Source organism: Falco cherrug, chromosome 2 (assembly GCF_023634085.1).
Source record: "Falco cherrug isolate bFalChe1 chromosome 2, bFalChe1.pri, whole genome shotgun sequence".
Lineage (NCBI taxonomy): Eukaryota > Metazoa > Chordata > Aves > Falconiformes > Falconidae > Falco > Falco cherrug.
The window spans coordinates 2,244,405-2,261,069 of NC_073698.1; the positions used below are offsets into that span (position 1 = coordinate 2,244,405).

Consider the following 16,665-nt stretch of genomic DNA (forward strand, 5'->3'; position numbering starts at 1 on the left):
GAGACCAGAGGTAGCCCTCTTTTCTGTCATGTAGCCAGTAAATGCTCTAAAAACGCCCCTAACACTTTGAATCTCTGAACCAAACAGAAATATTCACGTTGGATTGGAGGGAAAATGATGAAATAGTTGCATCAAAGTATTCCCCAAACAAGATCTCAGCTGTGGAGGTGTAAGTGCATGTCGCGGAGGGGCTATTTTCTGATGACGGATCCTGTTGGGGGGTAGGACAGGAGGCAGCTGTTCTACCTGCTGCTCTGGCAGATCTGCTCGGCAAAGGGGAGAACAAGATAAGCGCGAAGAGAATTTGATGGTAATGAGCTACCTGCATCTGTAGCTGGAGATGGGACCTCAAGAATACTGCCTAGATGGATGAATGTCTATGCATGATGTCCTTAGCTTAACCTACTGCTTGTGTCTGACCACACAAATCCACGCTGGTGTGTGCTGAAGCTGGAGAATTGGAAATAGTTTTATAAAGACTGAATCTGTTGGCAGAAGATATTATCATCGTCTGGGCTGTGCTGCTGCAAACATCTGTTCTCCACTACAGCTGTCAGGAGTTGTGGGCACATCACTGGCAGCTTTTTACTCCAAAACCCTCTTTGCTGATACTTGGAGCTCTCCTCCAAGAGCTTTCCCATCTGCTGGGTTTCCAACTCAGCCTTCTGCTGCAGGTGCACAGTCTTACCTTACTGGCAGCATAAAAATCCCCTGATTTCCAGCATATTGAAGTGCCTGAGTGATGTAATCTAAATAGCTTTGCTGCCTGAGCCCCTCCACCACATGGCTTGGGAGCTGGAGTGAAACAGTTGTTTCTGCCAGGCTTTGGCTGCCCAGTGCCCTCAGGGGCTTCACTGGGCTTTATCGCCACCTGAACAGCACAAATCATTTCTGCTTCATTCACTCGGGGCGATTTGCAATTGCAAAAATACATTTAACTTGTGTTTCAGTGAAATAAAAAGTAAAACAAAGAAGAAAAAGTGACAATGTCTTTCCCCTCTACTCTTGATGGAAAGCTGCTGGTAAGAAAAGAGGCCACCAGACATGGCATAAAGGAGGAGTTTGAAAAGCTTGAGCTGGAGTTCAGCCCCCAGTTTGATGCCCTTAAAGCAGGGGCCTGGTGTGGGATCCTGGTCTGCATTTCTGGGAGTCGCTGTCAGAGCCAGGGTTTGAGCTGCTCTCTGCCTAGTTACACTGAATTGATGAAAGGTTTGATGGTCTGTAAATGTGAGGATTTCAGGAATAGGACTTATACTGGGTAAAATTTCTAAAAACCCAAAGTAATCTGACTGAAACAGCCCTGCCTTAAAAAAAAAAAAAAAAAAAAAAAAAAAAAAAGGAAGGAACTGCAGGTGAAATACAGCAAATTCCTGAGCTTGCGGATGGAGCAGAATAGCAAGTTGTCTCCTTAAGAGATGTTTGCTGACCCATGGTCCCTCCTCTGCAGTGCTGAGGAGGCATCAGTTTGCTGAGTCGTCTTAGTATTGATGTGTGGGGTGCATGTCTTTGGAAAAAATCCAGTTTTTCCCTTTTAATCAACTTGAAATTCCATTTTTGTCACTTATAAAACCTTGATTTGGTACCAAAAACTTCTAGCTTTGAGCTTTCTGCAGGACTTGGGGCCGGGAGGGGAGGGGAATAAAATATATCTATATGTAATGCCTGTAATCAGATGCTGGAGTTTGCCCAGAAAGCTGTGTTCATGTCTACCTATTGCTTGGGGTATATCATAAGAAATGCAACTTTTGCACTCGAGGAAAATCTGTTGTTTGGGTTCTTCAGTTGTGAAATACCAACAGTTGCATAAATGAAAAATTTACATGTGTAGATCTTCTTCTAATTTAGAAGACTCTTGAGTTCTCAATCAAAGTAGTTATGATGGTGCTTTCCCGCCAAGAAAATGGGAAACACGTTTTGTGTGTCTTCGTCTTAATAGATGCAGCAAACATAACATTTAGTGTCACTCTTCTGTAATTAAGCTGGGAAGTAACGAGAATTAAATCTCAATCAGAAGCATTGACTAATTACAGCATTACCCTGCTAATTCTAGGGCACACTTTCACAGGATAAAGTCAGAGAGACAAAGATTCACTGAGCAGAAAAATAAGTTGATCTTTTCTGGGAGACAGAGGTAGCAGAGTTGGTGTCTCCCAACAGGTTTTATCCGTGTCACACTACCGTTGCGTGAACTCATCCGTATGCATTACGTACTCTGTTTCTCTAATGAAATATTACTTGTGTGCATTAACGATGGTGGTTCTGATGGATCTGCCTGGTATGAAATCAACAATTTCTTCCTGGCTGGGACTAGTCCAGGTTTGGGATAGGAGAAATTCTTTAGCATCACTGGTGGCTCTCCTGGGTCAGTGCTTTCTGAGCATCAGAGTTGATCATTATCTCTTCACTTTGTTGTCTTTCCTGGGCAGCACAGAAAACAATGTGAAATAGTGTACTTCTGTGCTTGGTTCAGACTACGAGTTCAGCTGGGTTTAGCTGGTGCGATGGTCACAGCTGCCTAGGCTGGAAAATAGAGCCAGAGCTACCAGTGCCTGAAAGGACAGAAATTGAGAAGTATATGCTTATAGCATGGGGACTGTGCAGAACAGCCAATATTAGCACTCAAAATGGACTCCGCATGTCTCGTGCAATGTGTATACATTTCCTTGTTTTCCCACAGACTTGGGTTTCTAAACACCATCTTACCCTCACCTCGGGGTACAGCTGAGAGAGAAAACTTTCAGCACACAGAGCTCTGAAAAAATGTCAGCACACAAAAGGAGGGAGAGTTTAAAATTGTTCCTGTTTGCAGTTTTTCATGATAACATCATTTTGGATTACAGGCTAGCATTAGAAATGTCATAAACGTTGTGATTTATGCGTGACCCCTGCAGTTCTGTGCTTTTCTTTCTGCCCTGGTGGTCACTTTAGCAATGTGTGATCTCTCTGTGGCTGTACAAACCAGAAGGTTTAAGGTCTGCTTCTGTTTTTTGTCTTCCAGCCTCCAGATGAGTACCACCTAATCTGGATCACGTCTGATCTCATTTCATTTATCGTAATTGTAGGAGTTTTTATATTCCAGAAGTAAGTAGCATTGTTACAGCTCGAGTCTCGTGTATCTGTGATGTGTGTTCTTATTCAGAGCATGGGGTGGAGATGGGAGAGAGGAACACCATGCTCCTCAGATGCTTGGATTGCAATAGCAGGGAAACTGTTTATTAAAAATCCTTACAAAGACTGCAAACAATAATTCCACTTTTGAGATGTGACAGTGAATTGGATACGCGGTCACTACTTTTTAAGAAGAATGAGAGATGTCAAAATAGTAGCGATAGATGCCTTGCTCCGCTCATAAATGTGTGTGGGAGAGAAACTGTAAATGCTGTAGGGAAATGGACATTGAGAAAGAGGTTAAAGTGCTTTAAAGGAAGAAGAGATGTTTTGAGATTCCACCATTAGAGTCTTCAAAATGAACTTCTTAAATAGTTTGTTCCCATTTGGATGAAGAAATAGAAATACTATGATTTTGCAAATCACATCAGTTGCTTAGTTTGATGCATAGAGAAAGTATCTCCATTTTCCAAAGAAAAGGGGAGAGCAAGGATTTGATGAGTGCATGGCAGAACCCTCTGTTAGCCAGGGTCGCTGAAAACAAACGTGGAGCATAAAACCTAGGAGCAGAGCAAGTTCAGACACTGAGCACTGATAAATCAGGAGGAGGCAAATCAACTTCCTAATGGCAGAGTTGGCCAAGCTACCCTCCTCCTGATTATACCAGAGGAAACCATGGTGTCTTCCCAGTGATGTGCCTTTTCTTCTAGGAGGTGTTTTAGCTGTCAGTGGTGACAGTGTAATAACACTCTCTGGCAAAAAGCATGAGCTCGGAGAGATGCGCTCCCTCCCGCGAGAAGCAGCAGCCTTCTCCTGGGAAAGTGTGTCATTGGCTCTGTAATCTCATCTGCTTTGGCATGCACAAATGACTGTCCTAGAGACATGAAGGGACCTACATTTTCCTCCTTAATATCCAAAATGCCTTCGCATTAGAAGCAGCAATTTAATTTGCTTCAGCCTCATGAGCTAGTGATTTTGCTGTTGTCTTGTCCCAGATCATCTGCTTGCAGTAATCTCTTTTGCTCCCCTGGGTGCATAATTACCCAGGTATTTTTGCTGTGTTACAGTAGGCTATTGCTCCTGCCAGCACTTGTTATGGATTTGACTTCAGGCAACATATCGGGTTCGTTTATCATTGTGTCTAAATTCATGACTTGCACAGTCCCACACTGGTAAATCTGTGCCCAGTGGGTCCCCAGTTCCAGCATGTGATGATGGAGTGGGCAGCAGATTGGACCTCCTCTCAGATTGGTTTTCCTAACAGTTAATGAAACCACTGACCAAGATGAGATCAATTTTTTTTTTTGAGAAATCTTATCTGAATTGTGGGTGATCAAACCAGAAGGGCATTGTTGCTGTTGTTGTCTGGAAGCTTCCTCCACGCGCTCAGATTTGTCAGTTGGTTTAGTAAGAGATGTCCCTGCTCTTCAGACCCTGTATTTCTCTGTCAGATACAGAAATAGACGGAGGAGTCTGGAGGCAGGGATTGACCTCTCTGAACAGCAGAATTTGAAGGCCAAGTTGATGAGATAGTTGCAGTCTTCTGCGTCATCTCCCCAGGTCAGTTTTAGAAGGCTTTCCTGAATCGGGCCCAGGAGACCACAGCTGAAGAAATTCAACTGACTCAACCTGCAGAATGGGAGCGCTAGGTCCCAGAGCACAGTGAAATGATGTGTGCTTGGAGAGAGGGAGAAGTCACAGCTATGTGGACTCTGCAACAGCTGGACTCTTCCTCTCTGCACAGATTGAATTTGTTCCACTTTGGAAGAGGTTTGATGGAATAGGGCAAGAGGAAGCAGGATAAGGAAGGAAAGCAGTATTGCAGGATTTCTCTTCTACCCTCTGTGTAAGTGTGATACAGGTGAGAAGAGCTGGAAACAGCCACCAGCTTTCCTCAGGGTCCACCAACCTGAAGCACTGAGCTCCCTGCTCAGCCTCTGGACCTGACGTAGAAAGGCAGTTGCTCAGAGAGGTCTGTCTGTGTGGGGTCTGTTGTAGCAGGGCCAAATGTCGTCTTTTGGATCTCTCCCTTGAGACAACTCAACCCCAAGTCAGTAAAAGGAAGAAGGAGAAACTCTAGTACCAGAGGTTGGACTTTGTGCAGCAAATGCTCTTCCAAGAGCCTTGTGCCGGAGACACCCATTTCCCTGCTGTTCCAGTTTCTCCACCACATGAAAGAATTGACAGCAACATTGAAGATATATAAAAAACAAATCACGGCACAATTGCCCAACTACTACCTGCTGATGTGATTCAGCTCCAGGATAGCGGGCTTTGCATTTGGCCCTCAGTTTGGGGGTGTGTGGTGGTGGGTTTTTGGTTTTGTTGGTTTTTTGGGGTTTTTTTTTTGGGGGGGGGGGGGGGCACAGTGGTGGGGTGCTGTTGTTTTTTGGGTCAGTGTGTCCCCCCTCAAGTCTTTTTTGGGGCAAAACAGCTGCTTCCTTCATGCAAGGATGGGGGGGGTGGGAACAGAGCCACCGCTTCGATGTGCTCGTCCTCTCTCCTACGCGTGGCTTGTCTCTCCTCCTTACCCACGGGTAGGGATTGCTCCTGCTATTCTGCTTCAGCCCTGGTGACAGGATCGTGGCAGCCTCTCTCCGGAGGGGAGTACCAACTGTGATGACTTCTAACTGATCTTTTTTTGCCTCTTTGCCTTGTTTATTTTCTTACTGCTCTGACTGTTGTGCATGTTCCTCCTCTTTCTCTCTCTGCTGCATTCTGGCATCTCACAGCTATCACATGATCAGGTAATTCTGGTGCTTTCCTCCTCTTTCTCTTTTTTTCATTCAACCTTGCTTTCTCTCTTTCTTTTGCCCTCTCTGCTATGGCTTCACTGCAGATGGACAGGGCAGGATACAGCTTTTCATGATACTTTCAACATCTGGCTTCACAGAGGGACCATCAGGGTCAGAACATTGCATAGGCCATAGCCATGAGCACCATGGAAGTCTGATGCTGCAGCCAGTGGATGTTCTGAAAGCATCCTGACCTTCTGTTACAATGATCTAAGTCGCTGCTTTTTAAAACAGCCCTATTCTGAGGTCCTGCAGCATGCTGTAATTGGGAAGTTTCCAGTGAATGTAATGCCTTCTCTATGGAAATAATTCCATGCAAAATACCCTCTTCCTTCCTGCATTTACCAGAAGTTTTTGAGACCAACCTCTTCTGAATTGGCCAATTCTAAAGAAACTAAGGTAACCTGTTCAGCTATATAAATAGTGCTTCTCTAGCCCTGGGAATGGATTAATAAGGCCAGTAGTAGCTGGAAAGGTTTGGCTCAACAATTGCTGCACTTGGAGCTGGGGATCCTTCAGGAGTCTCGTCGCAGTTGCAGCACTGAAACTGAAAATGCAGGGTGAAAATAAATAGCGCTGCACCCAGGAAGGGTAAGAGCCTAGGATGCTGGATTTGAAGTGCTATCAATTGGAAACCCAGATTTCTCCTTGTATTGGCTGGCTGCTCTCCCATCGTTTTCACCCGTTTGGAGGGAAGCGCTGTTGCTTTTCTGCAGTAAAGCCTTCGCCGTGTCCGTACTCGGACCAAAGTCTTTGAGTGCCTTTCTCCATTCCTTCAGTTGTGTGCCATAGGGTAGTGTTTCTGAGGACCTGGCTGCTTCCTGTCTGTGATTATCTGCCCCTCTGCCTACGCACCACCTCAAGGGTCAGGGTTGGCCACCTGCCAGCATTGCCTGCTCCATGAGGTTTCTCGGACTTGGGGTGTTACGTCCCTGCGGCATCTCCCCAAAGCGGGACCTGGCTATGGGGCTGGGCAGAGCCCTTCTGTGGGTGCAGGGAGGTTGGGTGTTTTCCTCTTCTTGCCTGCCCTTTGCTCCCTGGCCCATGGATAAGGAGAAGACTGGCATGGAGGTAGACAGGCTTTTGGCAAGAGCAGTTGCAGGATGGGGACTCTGGTTGCAGCTGGCTTGGCTCTTTGCTCGCTCCCATCTTATCACCTCAGTACCAATCAACCTTGTTTTCTTCCTGACCTGTCCCTCTCCCACCCCCTTTCCCTGCCATTTAGCATCTGCCCTCCAAACCAAGGGTCTGGTCGTGGCCCTAACATGGTGTATGCTGTCTCTGTGTTGTTGTCCCAGTATTTTTTAGTCTGTTCCCACCCTGTGTCCGTCTGGTCTGCTTTGATGCCAACCTCCCAGAACAAGACCTACCTGCTGTCTGTCTGGCCTTTTTGCACGCTGCTGTCCTAAACGTGGTCGATCACAACAGAGTCCAAGGGGGTAGGAGAGGTGCTATTTTCTTTTAAACAAGCTTTCTGTAGGCCAAAAGGCTACTGAGCACAGCAGAGAGTATTTCATATGGTATCGATTGGAGTTGTATTGTGGTTAAATGTACTGGTGGCTCTTCTAAGACAGGGTATTTCAAAGTACCTCTGAAAAATGGGGTTACCCTCTCCTAGCTAGTTTAATTGGAGTAATGCACCCCTGTGACAAGAGTCACTTGCCCCTTGTGCATATTTAACCACGCTGGGTTTGACTGCAGCCGCCATGGGAGAGGGAGAGCAGAGAGCAGTGCTTTGTCTTCTTGGCAGGAGGAGAAAAGCCCTTGGTCCCTGCACCCCTTTGAGGCTGGGCTGTCTATGCCTCGGAATGGCCCGTGCCCTCCATGGGATGTCTAGGACCTATGGGCAAGAGATCATCCTGCCTTTTGGCCACACAGCCCAGCCTGATGCTGAAAACCCTGATGGTGTGGGCAAAGACAAGACTCATCGTAGCAATATGTTTTGGTCCTGATTATAATTTATCGGAGGGTCTTTTTCTGTGAGATCCTGTGCGCTCGCAACCACGTTGACCTTAGTGGGATCTGCCTGCAGGGGCCACAAAGGGCAAAAATGGGGGTCTTCCATCAGGGTGGCTCAGCTTAGATGATGATGATAGAAGAAAATAATTTTTTAAAATATTTTTTAATATACTTTAATATTAGTCTTTGTCTCCTTGTACTTCCTCTGTCTTGCTTCTGTCCGTGGATCTGTGCGTTGTGTTGTGGTGCCATCCCACCCCTTTTCTCTGTAGCGGAGCATCTGCCTTCCATCCACACCCTGGTCAAAGCCTCTGGTGCAGTGTCACCTCCTGGGATTTGGGAAGGGGATGGAAACCCCATGGAATCAACAGCAGCTAGCTTTTCCTGGGGAAAACTGCAGAACCTGTTTTGTGGATGTTGCTTTGTCAGGCTGATTTGTGGACCCAGGCTGGAGATGTGTGGGGCTCCTCAAATCCTCTGCTCCTGGGTAGGGGCCTAGAAATTTAAGAGAAGGTGGTTGCCACCTTCTAAAAAAATATTTTTTTAAAAAAAACCCTCACCTTCTCTTGTGTGGGTGAGCCACTAGATGGTGCCAGAAGATCAGTAATCCCAGAAGCCACCCTAAATCCCTGCTGTTTCTCCTTCAGAAATGGCCTTGTATCATCCCTGGCTCTGGCAGGGAGAATGGCATTATCCTTGAAAGCCTTCCTCTGCAGTCAGGAGGTAGGACAAATTGGTGGGGTGTGGGCTATGAAAGCCTGGCCTGAACAGCATCCCTTTGCAATGGGATTTGGGGTATGGCTGCTTTCTCTGAGGCCACCAAGCCCTGTTTTCCCCTATTGCAGCAGCAGCCCACTTCCCTTACTAATGCCAGCAGCTCTGCAGCTGAGGATCTGCTACAGGGGTGCTCTCAGGCTGAAAGCAGCCTTAAAAGCAAAATCTCCCTTGAACTTGCTCCCGTTGCTTATTACTAACATCAGTAATTTTCTTTACATGTGTTCAGTAATGAGAATAAGAGTCTGGCTAATTTTAAGTCAAGCCAAGTTCCCATCAGCCTCATACTGTTCATGTGGTAGAAACTTCTGGTGAACACTTGAGCTTCATCAAAGCTTAAAAAGTGGAGGATGTGTATGTAAATATTCCGAAGTAAAGACCTGGCATTTGGGGAGGGAAGTGCACAGGGAGAAATTAACACTTAAGGGCACTGTACGTGACAGCCGCCTGCATGGGGACTGCTTGCACTTTTCTGCAGAGCAGCTCATGGCAGTGGCTTCACTGTGTCTCAGGCTTGAGAACTGGAGTTGTCTTTGAGCTCTCTTCTCCCACAAACGTGAGCATGTCACTCGGTGAGGAAAAGATGGTTTCTTTACTTGGCTTGGCCTCTTGTTCTGTTCCCTTTTCCAACCCTAAAAGTCAAAACAGCCCTGTCTCCTTTGGGCAGCTGAATAGCTGATGTGATAGAGAAGGATTTGGGACATCTGCAATCCTTGTTGGAATTAGTGGAATTAGGATGCTCAAGGTGGTCAAAGATGACCTGCTTGTATGTCTGTACCCCTCTGAGATAACATGCTCATCTCTAAACATTCTCCTACCGTTCGGGGTTGTGCAGATGCAAGGGAGCAAAGGTGTTGAGGGTCTCTGGGACTTGTTGGTCTCCACATTGTTGTGGCTGCTTGGATTGAGGATGCTGCCGTGGTAGGAGAGACCAAGCCCTAATACCTCCTTTTTGTCTTGCAGGTGGCGCCTAGGAAGCATCAGAACCTACAACCCAGAGCAGATCATGCTCAGCGCTGCTGTCCGCCGGTCCAGTCGGGATGTCAAGATCATGAAAGAGAAGCTGATCTTCTCAGGTACAGATGGGGCTGGCCGGTCAGAGCCGTTTATACCATCCCTCAGCTGTCACCCTGCTCTCTTCTGATGGAGGAGGTTGTATCGATATAGGTGTCATCTCCTGCTGGTGGGACAGGGAAAGGGTGGCTGGGCTGACCCTGCTGCACTGAACCACTTGTGGAATATGGTCATGGTTTATCCGTCCCAAACTGTTGCAGGTCTGAGCATGGATTTGCTCAGAAATCCTGCATTTAACTTCCCAAGTTATGCCATGCAGCTCTCATACTGTCCCACATCTTCTCTGCTCTCAATTGTCAACAGTGTGTCAAAAGCTATAAACCCCTTTGAAATAACGGAGTAAGTCACTGAAAATAGTGGTGATGAGTTTGGGGTAAACCTGGAATCCAGTGGCACTATAGATAGGTTGAGGGGTTCCTGATACCCTTGTGCTCTTCCCAGAGGATTTGTGCTGGAACACGCTGGCAATGTGTCCATCTCACCCCACCGCTAAGAAGGATTTCAGAAACGTGTACAAAGAGGGAAGCATTTAGCTTTAAAAGAGTAAAGTTGGTGCATGAAGCTGGAAAACTTACGTTTGAAGGAATGTGAATATAACCTCCCCTTGAGCTTTGTTATGGGTTTTCTTTCTCTGTATTTAGTGTCTAGAGACTTGTAGCGGGGTCAGGGTTTATTGTACTGGGTGCACACACAGAGCAAAATGATGACTCCTGCTTCAAAGAGCTTATTGTGTGACATGCAGGCCTGATTCTGCCCTCTAGAGATGGTTGAAAATGAGATGTAAATCAAGGGAGTCCAGAGAGGGAAAGCAATTGGTCACAGCAGAATTAAACCTCCCCAACTATTCTAGACATAAAATATCCTCAGAGGCAGGGAACGCATATTAAAGTTTTGTGCCTCTGAAACAATTTTTTTTTGCTTAGGGAGGGTGTTTACAATTAAAACACTGGTGGTTGCACATTTTTTCCCAGTGAAACCAGTGACTATAAGAGTCTACCCTTTTCCAGAATGGCCATGTGGGTAGAGATTACGTTTGAGTGTTTTGCTCCCTTTTCTCACAGGTGACTAATTCAGCCTCATAGCATCATGTGTATGGGGGGTGGGGTGGGGGGTGTGTGTGTGTCTAGTTTTGCCTCTGATGGTGGCAGGATTATCAAGGTCTGAAATTTAGAGGCCATCTCCTATTTGAAAGCAGATCCTGTTCAGAACTGATTTTAAATGGGTGCAGTGTTACTAAAGTTAGGGTGAAATCCCTGTAGGATCAGATGGATCTCATGTGCTGGAATCACACAGCTGCTCAGTGCCTCGGTTTCCCCATGGGGGGTGTGTGTGCTCCTGGGACTTGCACCCCTGTGATGATGTCCCTGCTTTCTCTGTGCTCCCCAGAGATCAACAGTGGCGTGGAGACCACAGATGAGCTGTCTCTTTGCTCCGAGAACGGCTATGCCAACGAGATGGTCACACCCACGGATCACCGGGATACCAAGCTGCGGATGAACTGAGGGGCTTCGGTCCAACCCTGGTGCATGGCTGTCCCACACATTCGCTCTGGCAGCGAGAGCCATGCTCCTGCTTGCTGCGGGATGGGAAGCTTTGAGGAACTGCTGGTTGGGCGGAGACCCCTTCCCATACCCTATCACTAGCTGATCCGCCTCCCTGGTTGTGAGGTTGGGGGGCTTATTTTTGTAAATATGTAGAAAATCTGATATTTTTTTTTTTTAGTGTAATTTTTCCAGGGCATGAGTGGAAATACCGTGTTCATTAAATCCTCGACCTTATGGCTGAAGTTATTTGAATCTTGACGTGATAGCCTGATTCCCTTTGAGGGGTTACAGAAAGAACACACTGGACATATCTCCCCTTTCTCCCTCTTGCCCTGCTCTACTCCTTCCCTTGGTGCAGCGACTGTGTAGCTGAACATTGTGGTGTTCTTGTGAAGTGCTGTTTTTATTATGGGTGGTTGTTTGGTTGGCTTTTTATTTTGTTTTCCCCCTTTCCTGGGCAATGAAGTTTTAGCTCTAACGCAACAGGAGACTGTTTGGAGGAGAGAAGCTTTCCTAGGAGAGGAGATAGCACTGCTCTTCCCTGCTGAAGTTCAGAGCCAGGGAAGGGGTTGCGCTGGCTCAGTCACTTGAGCACCTTCTTCCTGTCCTGTCCAACTTCCACAAAGACTGGATGCTCACAGGGAAAGGGCTTTCTTGAAATGTCCTGCTGCAGTCTTGAAGGTAAATCCTGAGCGGTGGCTGGAGGCTGGCCTCTGCTGGCGGCAATGCTTTCTCTCCCCCACACCCCCTTTTTTTTTTATTTAAAAAAAATAAATATCTTTCTGTCTTCTCCCTGATTTGGGCTCTGTCGGGAGCCTGGGTGGCTTGCAAAAAGCAATGCCATGAGCACCATCACTGCTCTGATCTGGCTAAAGTGCCTGCCACTCTAAGTGGCATTTGCAGTTGCTCCTTGCTTCCCTGTCTTTGCACCTGCATAAGAAGAGAAGGTGGTGGTGCAGTATGAGCTTCCCCCTCTTTGGGCCAAGGAGATGCCCATGGGTGAAGTAGCTGTAAATAGTTTGGAAGGTGAAGCAGCCCTGGAGTATAATTTATTCCTGCAAGGAGACCTTTCCTCCTTGCTTTAAAAGCAGGATCTTTAAAGCTGCATGTTCATGTCCTCCAAAGGAGTGACAATCTTGCAGCAGATGCTGACAGGCTCATGAAAGCAAGAGCTCTCATCAGCGTGTTTCCAATGCAAAAGGCTTTAAACCAAAATCCTAGACCAGAGGTTAAAAGAGGTAAAAAAAGAAAAAAAAAAAAAAAAAGTCAGAAACTAAGTAGATAGTAGTTGAATTTTATCCCCTCCCTGAAATGGCTCGCAGCCAGCCCAAGGGTGGTCTTAACTCTCTGCTCTTGACCTTCAAGACATCATGGAGAGAAGCCTGGTTTGGGGTCACTGGGCTGTTCACACGAAGCTGGTTCCCAAGGCAGCTGAAGCCAGCCAGAAGGCTGCTGGAGCTGTGAATGGGCCTTGGCTCAGTCCCCATGGCCTTCTGGTATTGGGTTGCTTCCTTCCTTGCTGGATTTTGGTCGACACAATGTGCAACGTGAGAAATCCCTTTGAGTGCGAGCTTCCTTTCAAGCTTGGCATTCACCGCCTTGAAAGCAGTGGGACCATCAAAGTTGTTTACCGTGGGGGGAATGGGAGCTGAGTCTTCGGGTGCTAGCCAAACTGGGTTGTAGAGCCCGTGAGTGGCTGGGAGAAGTCGTCTTGCAGAGGAGAAGGTGGTCTGGGGGATGCTGATGTGCATCACACACCCAAAGCAGGCTTGGAAAGGCCAAAAATAAGCCATGATAAAACCAGCCTGAGCAGTTTGCTTTGGCAGCACTGAACAGCTCTATCTTTTTTAAGATGTACTGCAGTAGTATTTTGAAACCCCAGAGTCTTGGGCTTAGTGTCTAAGAATTTTGGGCAAAAGTGGCCATCTTATCTGTGTAAAAGAAAAATGCCCCTATTGATTATGAAAATATGAATTGTGATGCTTTAATAAGCACCTTCTAAGCAGTGTAAATCCAGACTTTAATTCCTTTGCATCTGCCCTGGGGTTTTATGAATGTAAGTGGAATAAGACCCCAGTCCATGGTTCCTTTTACTTTCCCCAAATACTGTCCTTCTATATGGTACTCTCTCAAGTCGGTGAAACACTGTGGGTTTTTTTCTGCAAAACTGCAAGGTTTTGGTGGATTTGAAGGCTTTTGAAAACAAAGTTGCTTCTCCCTTTAATGTGGTGCTGTATTGAAACATTCCCGGTGGATTGTCGTTGCCAAGTCAGAGATGTGAAATCTAAGCATCTGTTGATAATCACCTGCATGTCTGTTTTTATCCTTAGAGATTACTTTATTGAAAGGTCAAGTGCTTAAAATCTTGGAAGTGTTAAAAGCAATCCAAAAAAGAGTTGTTTTCACAATTCATTTTTCTTTAATCTTTTTAATGATGAGATCCAAACTTCATGCGTAATGCGCTGTCTGTTACCATTATCGTCCTGAATATTTGCTACCTTTTTTAAAAAAAAGGATGATACTTTTTTGATGAAAATAGAGCTAGACCAAAATAAACTCTGCAATGCTCTGTGAAATAAACTGTTAGTATTCCCCTGCCAGTCTGCAATGTTATTTTGTGTTCTGAGCTCGCTTGCAAAATGATGCCGCCTTGATCTTCTTTCTGTGTTTCTGCTTTTTTGTGCTTCGTGAGGGACCTAAAGGTTTGACCAGAGGGAGGTTTAGAGATCTGTCCTTCTTGAGATTGGTGCAGTTGTGTTGCATCTCCTCTTGATGACACAAAGCTGAGCGATGTCGTTGAAACGCCTGAGGGACAGGAAGCTATTCAGAGGGACCTGGACAAGCTCCAGAAGTGGGCCTTTGTGAACCTCATGAGGTTTAACAAGGCATGTGCAAGGTTCTGTGCCTGGCAGCCCCTGGCATCCATGGGGGATGCAGGGATGGAGAGCAGCCCTGTGGAGAGGGGCTTGGGGGTGCTGGGGGATGAAAAGCTGGACATGACCCAGCAATGTGCGCTCGCAGCCCAGAAAGCCGCCCGTGCCCTGGGCTGCATCCCCAGCAGCGTGGCCGGCAGGGCGGGGGAGGGGGCTCTGCCCCTCTGCTGAGACCCCCCACAGCGCTGCGTCCAGCTCGGGGGTGACCAGCATAAGGGGGACACGGACCTGTTGGAGCGGGCCCGTCGGAGGCCACGGAGCTGCTCAGAGGGCTGGAGCCCCTCTGCTGTGGGGACAGGCTGGGAGAGCTGGGGCTGTGCAGCCTGGGGAGGAGAAGGCTGCGGGGAGACCTTATTGTGGCCTTTCAGTACTTAAAAAAGGGGCTGACAAGAAAGATGGGGACAGAATTTTCAGTAGGGCCTGTAGCGATAGGACAAGGGGCGATGGTTTTAAACTGAAAGAGGGGAGATTCAGACTAGATGTAAGGAAGAAATTTTTTACAATGAGGGTGGTGAGGCACTGGCACAGGTTGCCCAGGGAGGTGGTCAATGCCCCATCCCTGGAAACATTCAAGGGCAGGTTGGACGGGGCTGTGAGGAACCTCATCTAGCTGAAGATGTCCCTGACCGTGGCAGGGGGGTTGGACTAGATGACCCTTAAAGGTCCTTTCCAGCCCAAATCATTTTCTGATTCTATAGTTCTCTACCATCCAAGTCTTATAAGACAGTAGCTGAAAAGCAGTCACATGGAAAGAGGTGGCTGTGCAGACCCAGGTCTTAAACAGTAACCACAGAATAATTTTTCAGTGTTTGTGGCCATGTAGAGATAATGATGCACCCATAGAATCGATCAGGCATGAGTTTTAAACCAAACGGGAAGCAATTTAACACACATTATGCAAGTCATTGACCCAGGGTGCTGCGAAGGCCAGAAACCATAAGCAAGTTTGGAGAGGAATAAATGGCTTGTACATCCATTAGCACTTATTAAACACAGGACTTGGGTGCAAGGTCCGGCTTGGGAAGTCCCTGAGCAGTTCTTTGCTAAAAGTGTATTTTAAGGGAAAGGCTTGCTTGGTGCTTGCTCTGGGGTTTTTTTTATCCTTTACCCCAGGATCTGCTCCCAGCTGCAGACTGTGTGTGCTTTGGGTGAGAGAGGGTCTTGTCTTGGTCAGCGTGGGATTATTCTTTGTTAAGCAGCTGTTTTTTCCAGCCCCTGAATGGCTGCATTTAACTGATAGTTGAAAGGGATTAAAGTAAATACAGTGCTATCTCACTGGTTGGTGATGGGTCGTCAGTACTGTGTCATGAACTTGGCTGGCTCTGGGAATACCGTCTGAGTGTTAAATAGAAAATTGCCCTTAGGGGAAGGGGTAGAGCTCCAGATAACTACAATATTGAATAATCCCTAACTGGAGGCTGTCGTTGCTGTACCCTAGGGAAAGATACTGAAAAGTAGAAAGGAAAGAAGCCAGAGTCATGTAGGCTGTGCCTGTTGTTCAAATAAAAGAGCTGAGGATTGGTTGCTGGCTCTAAGCCCAAATGGCTTGGGACAGCCAGCATTGTGCTATTTAACTCTTTTTCTTCCTTTCTAAAACTGACCTTTACCTTTAAGGGCTTTGTGGTGCAGCTGAGATAGTTCTTGTAGTATCTGGGATTTTTTCTAACCCTTTAAATTTGCCAGTAGAGTTGTAGTCCTGGGGTCTGTGAGGTGATTTTGCTGTGACCATGCCCTAGACCTATGTAGTTATCTGCCATAAGAAGGATCTCTTATACCTCAGCTAAAGCCTTGATATGATGTAGTGGCTAGAAGCTTTCAAAGTTCGTGTGAAAGTTCTAGCCATGATATGAGCAGCAGCAACATGAGGCTGATGGCTCGTTCCCCTTCTGGACTCCAGGTGCAAGCAACCTCTTCTTGCCTGAAGCTCCTGACCAGGTTTCAAGCTTAGTTTGAGTATTGATCATATGTGAAATAGGAAGCCAAATTGTTTTTTTTCTTCTTAGTTTTCTCTCTTCTGTCTGGACCCTGTTTCTGTTCTAGTTACTTCTCTGCCCCTACTCATCTACTTGGCTTTCCTGCTTCAGTTTCTTCTCTCGGAGGCTGGTGACTGCCCTTCACTTCTGCCAAGTGCTGATGGCGAAAAGAGGGTGTCCTGACTCTCCGTAGCAAGCTGGAGCCATGGGTGGTGGTACCAGGAGTGCATAGAGGCCCGCCCTGGACAGGATGCATTTCCTTCTCTTGGGCATGTGGTGGGGAGGTACAGACCACAGCATAATCAAGTCCTAGTGACATCTCCCTCAAGATGTCTCACTGTGGCCTCTGTTCCCTGCTTTATCCAAAACTCTCTTTGACCCTTCCTCATGTGCTTTTCAGTCTTTTTTTCCTTGCTTTCTCTTCAGGTTCACTGCATCTGTTCTTCTTCCTATTCCTTTCTCCTGGCACTCCTACTCTGCTGCTCCTTCAGGAAGCTTTGGTCCT

At 46.8% G+C, this 16,665-nt stretch overlaps 1 protein-coding gene across 6 annotated transcripts in view; it reads left to right on the forward strand.

Annotated features, from left to right (window-relative positions):
- Positions 1 to 13,854, forward strand: part of GDPD5 (glycerophosphodiester phosphodiesterase domain containing 5) — a 210,348-nt gene extending 196,494 nt beyond the window's left edge. For 5 of the 6 annotated variants that reach the window (XM_055702237.1, XM_055702238.1, XM_055702235.1 and 2 more), the window contains 4 exons: positions 2,999 to 3,081; positions 5,841 to 5,855; positions 9,600 to 9,712; positions 11,097 to 13,854. In XM_055702237.1, coding sequence (XP_055558212.1) covers positions 2,999 to 3,081; positions 5,841 to 5,855; positions 9,600 to 9,712; positions 11,097 to 11,212 — 327 coding nt within the window. In that variant the 3' untranslated portion in view covers positions 11,213 to 13,854. The remainder of the gene's footprint in view (positions 1 to 2,998; positions 3,082 to 5,840; positions 5,856 to 9,599; positions 9,713 to 11,096) is intronic. The other variant, XM_055702239.1, reaches the window with a different exon arrangement.
- The last annotated feature ends 2,811 nt before the right edge of the window (positions 13,855 to 16,665 follow it).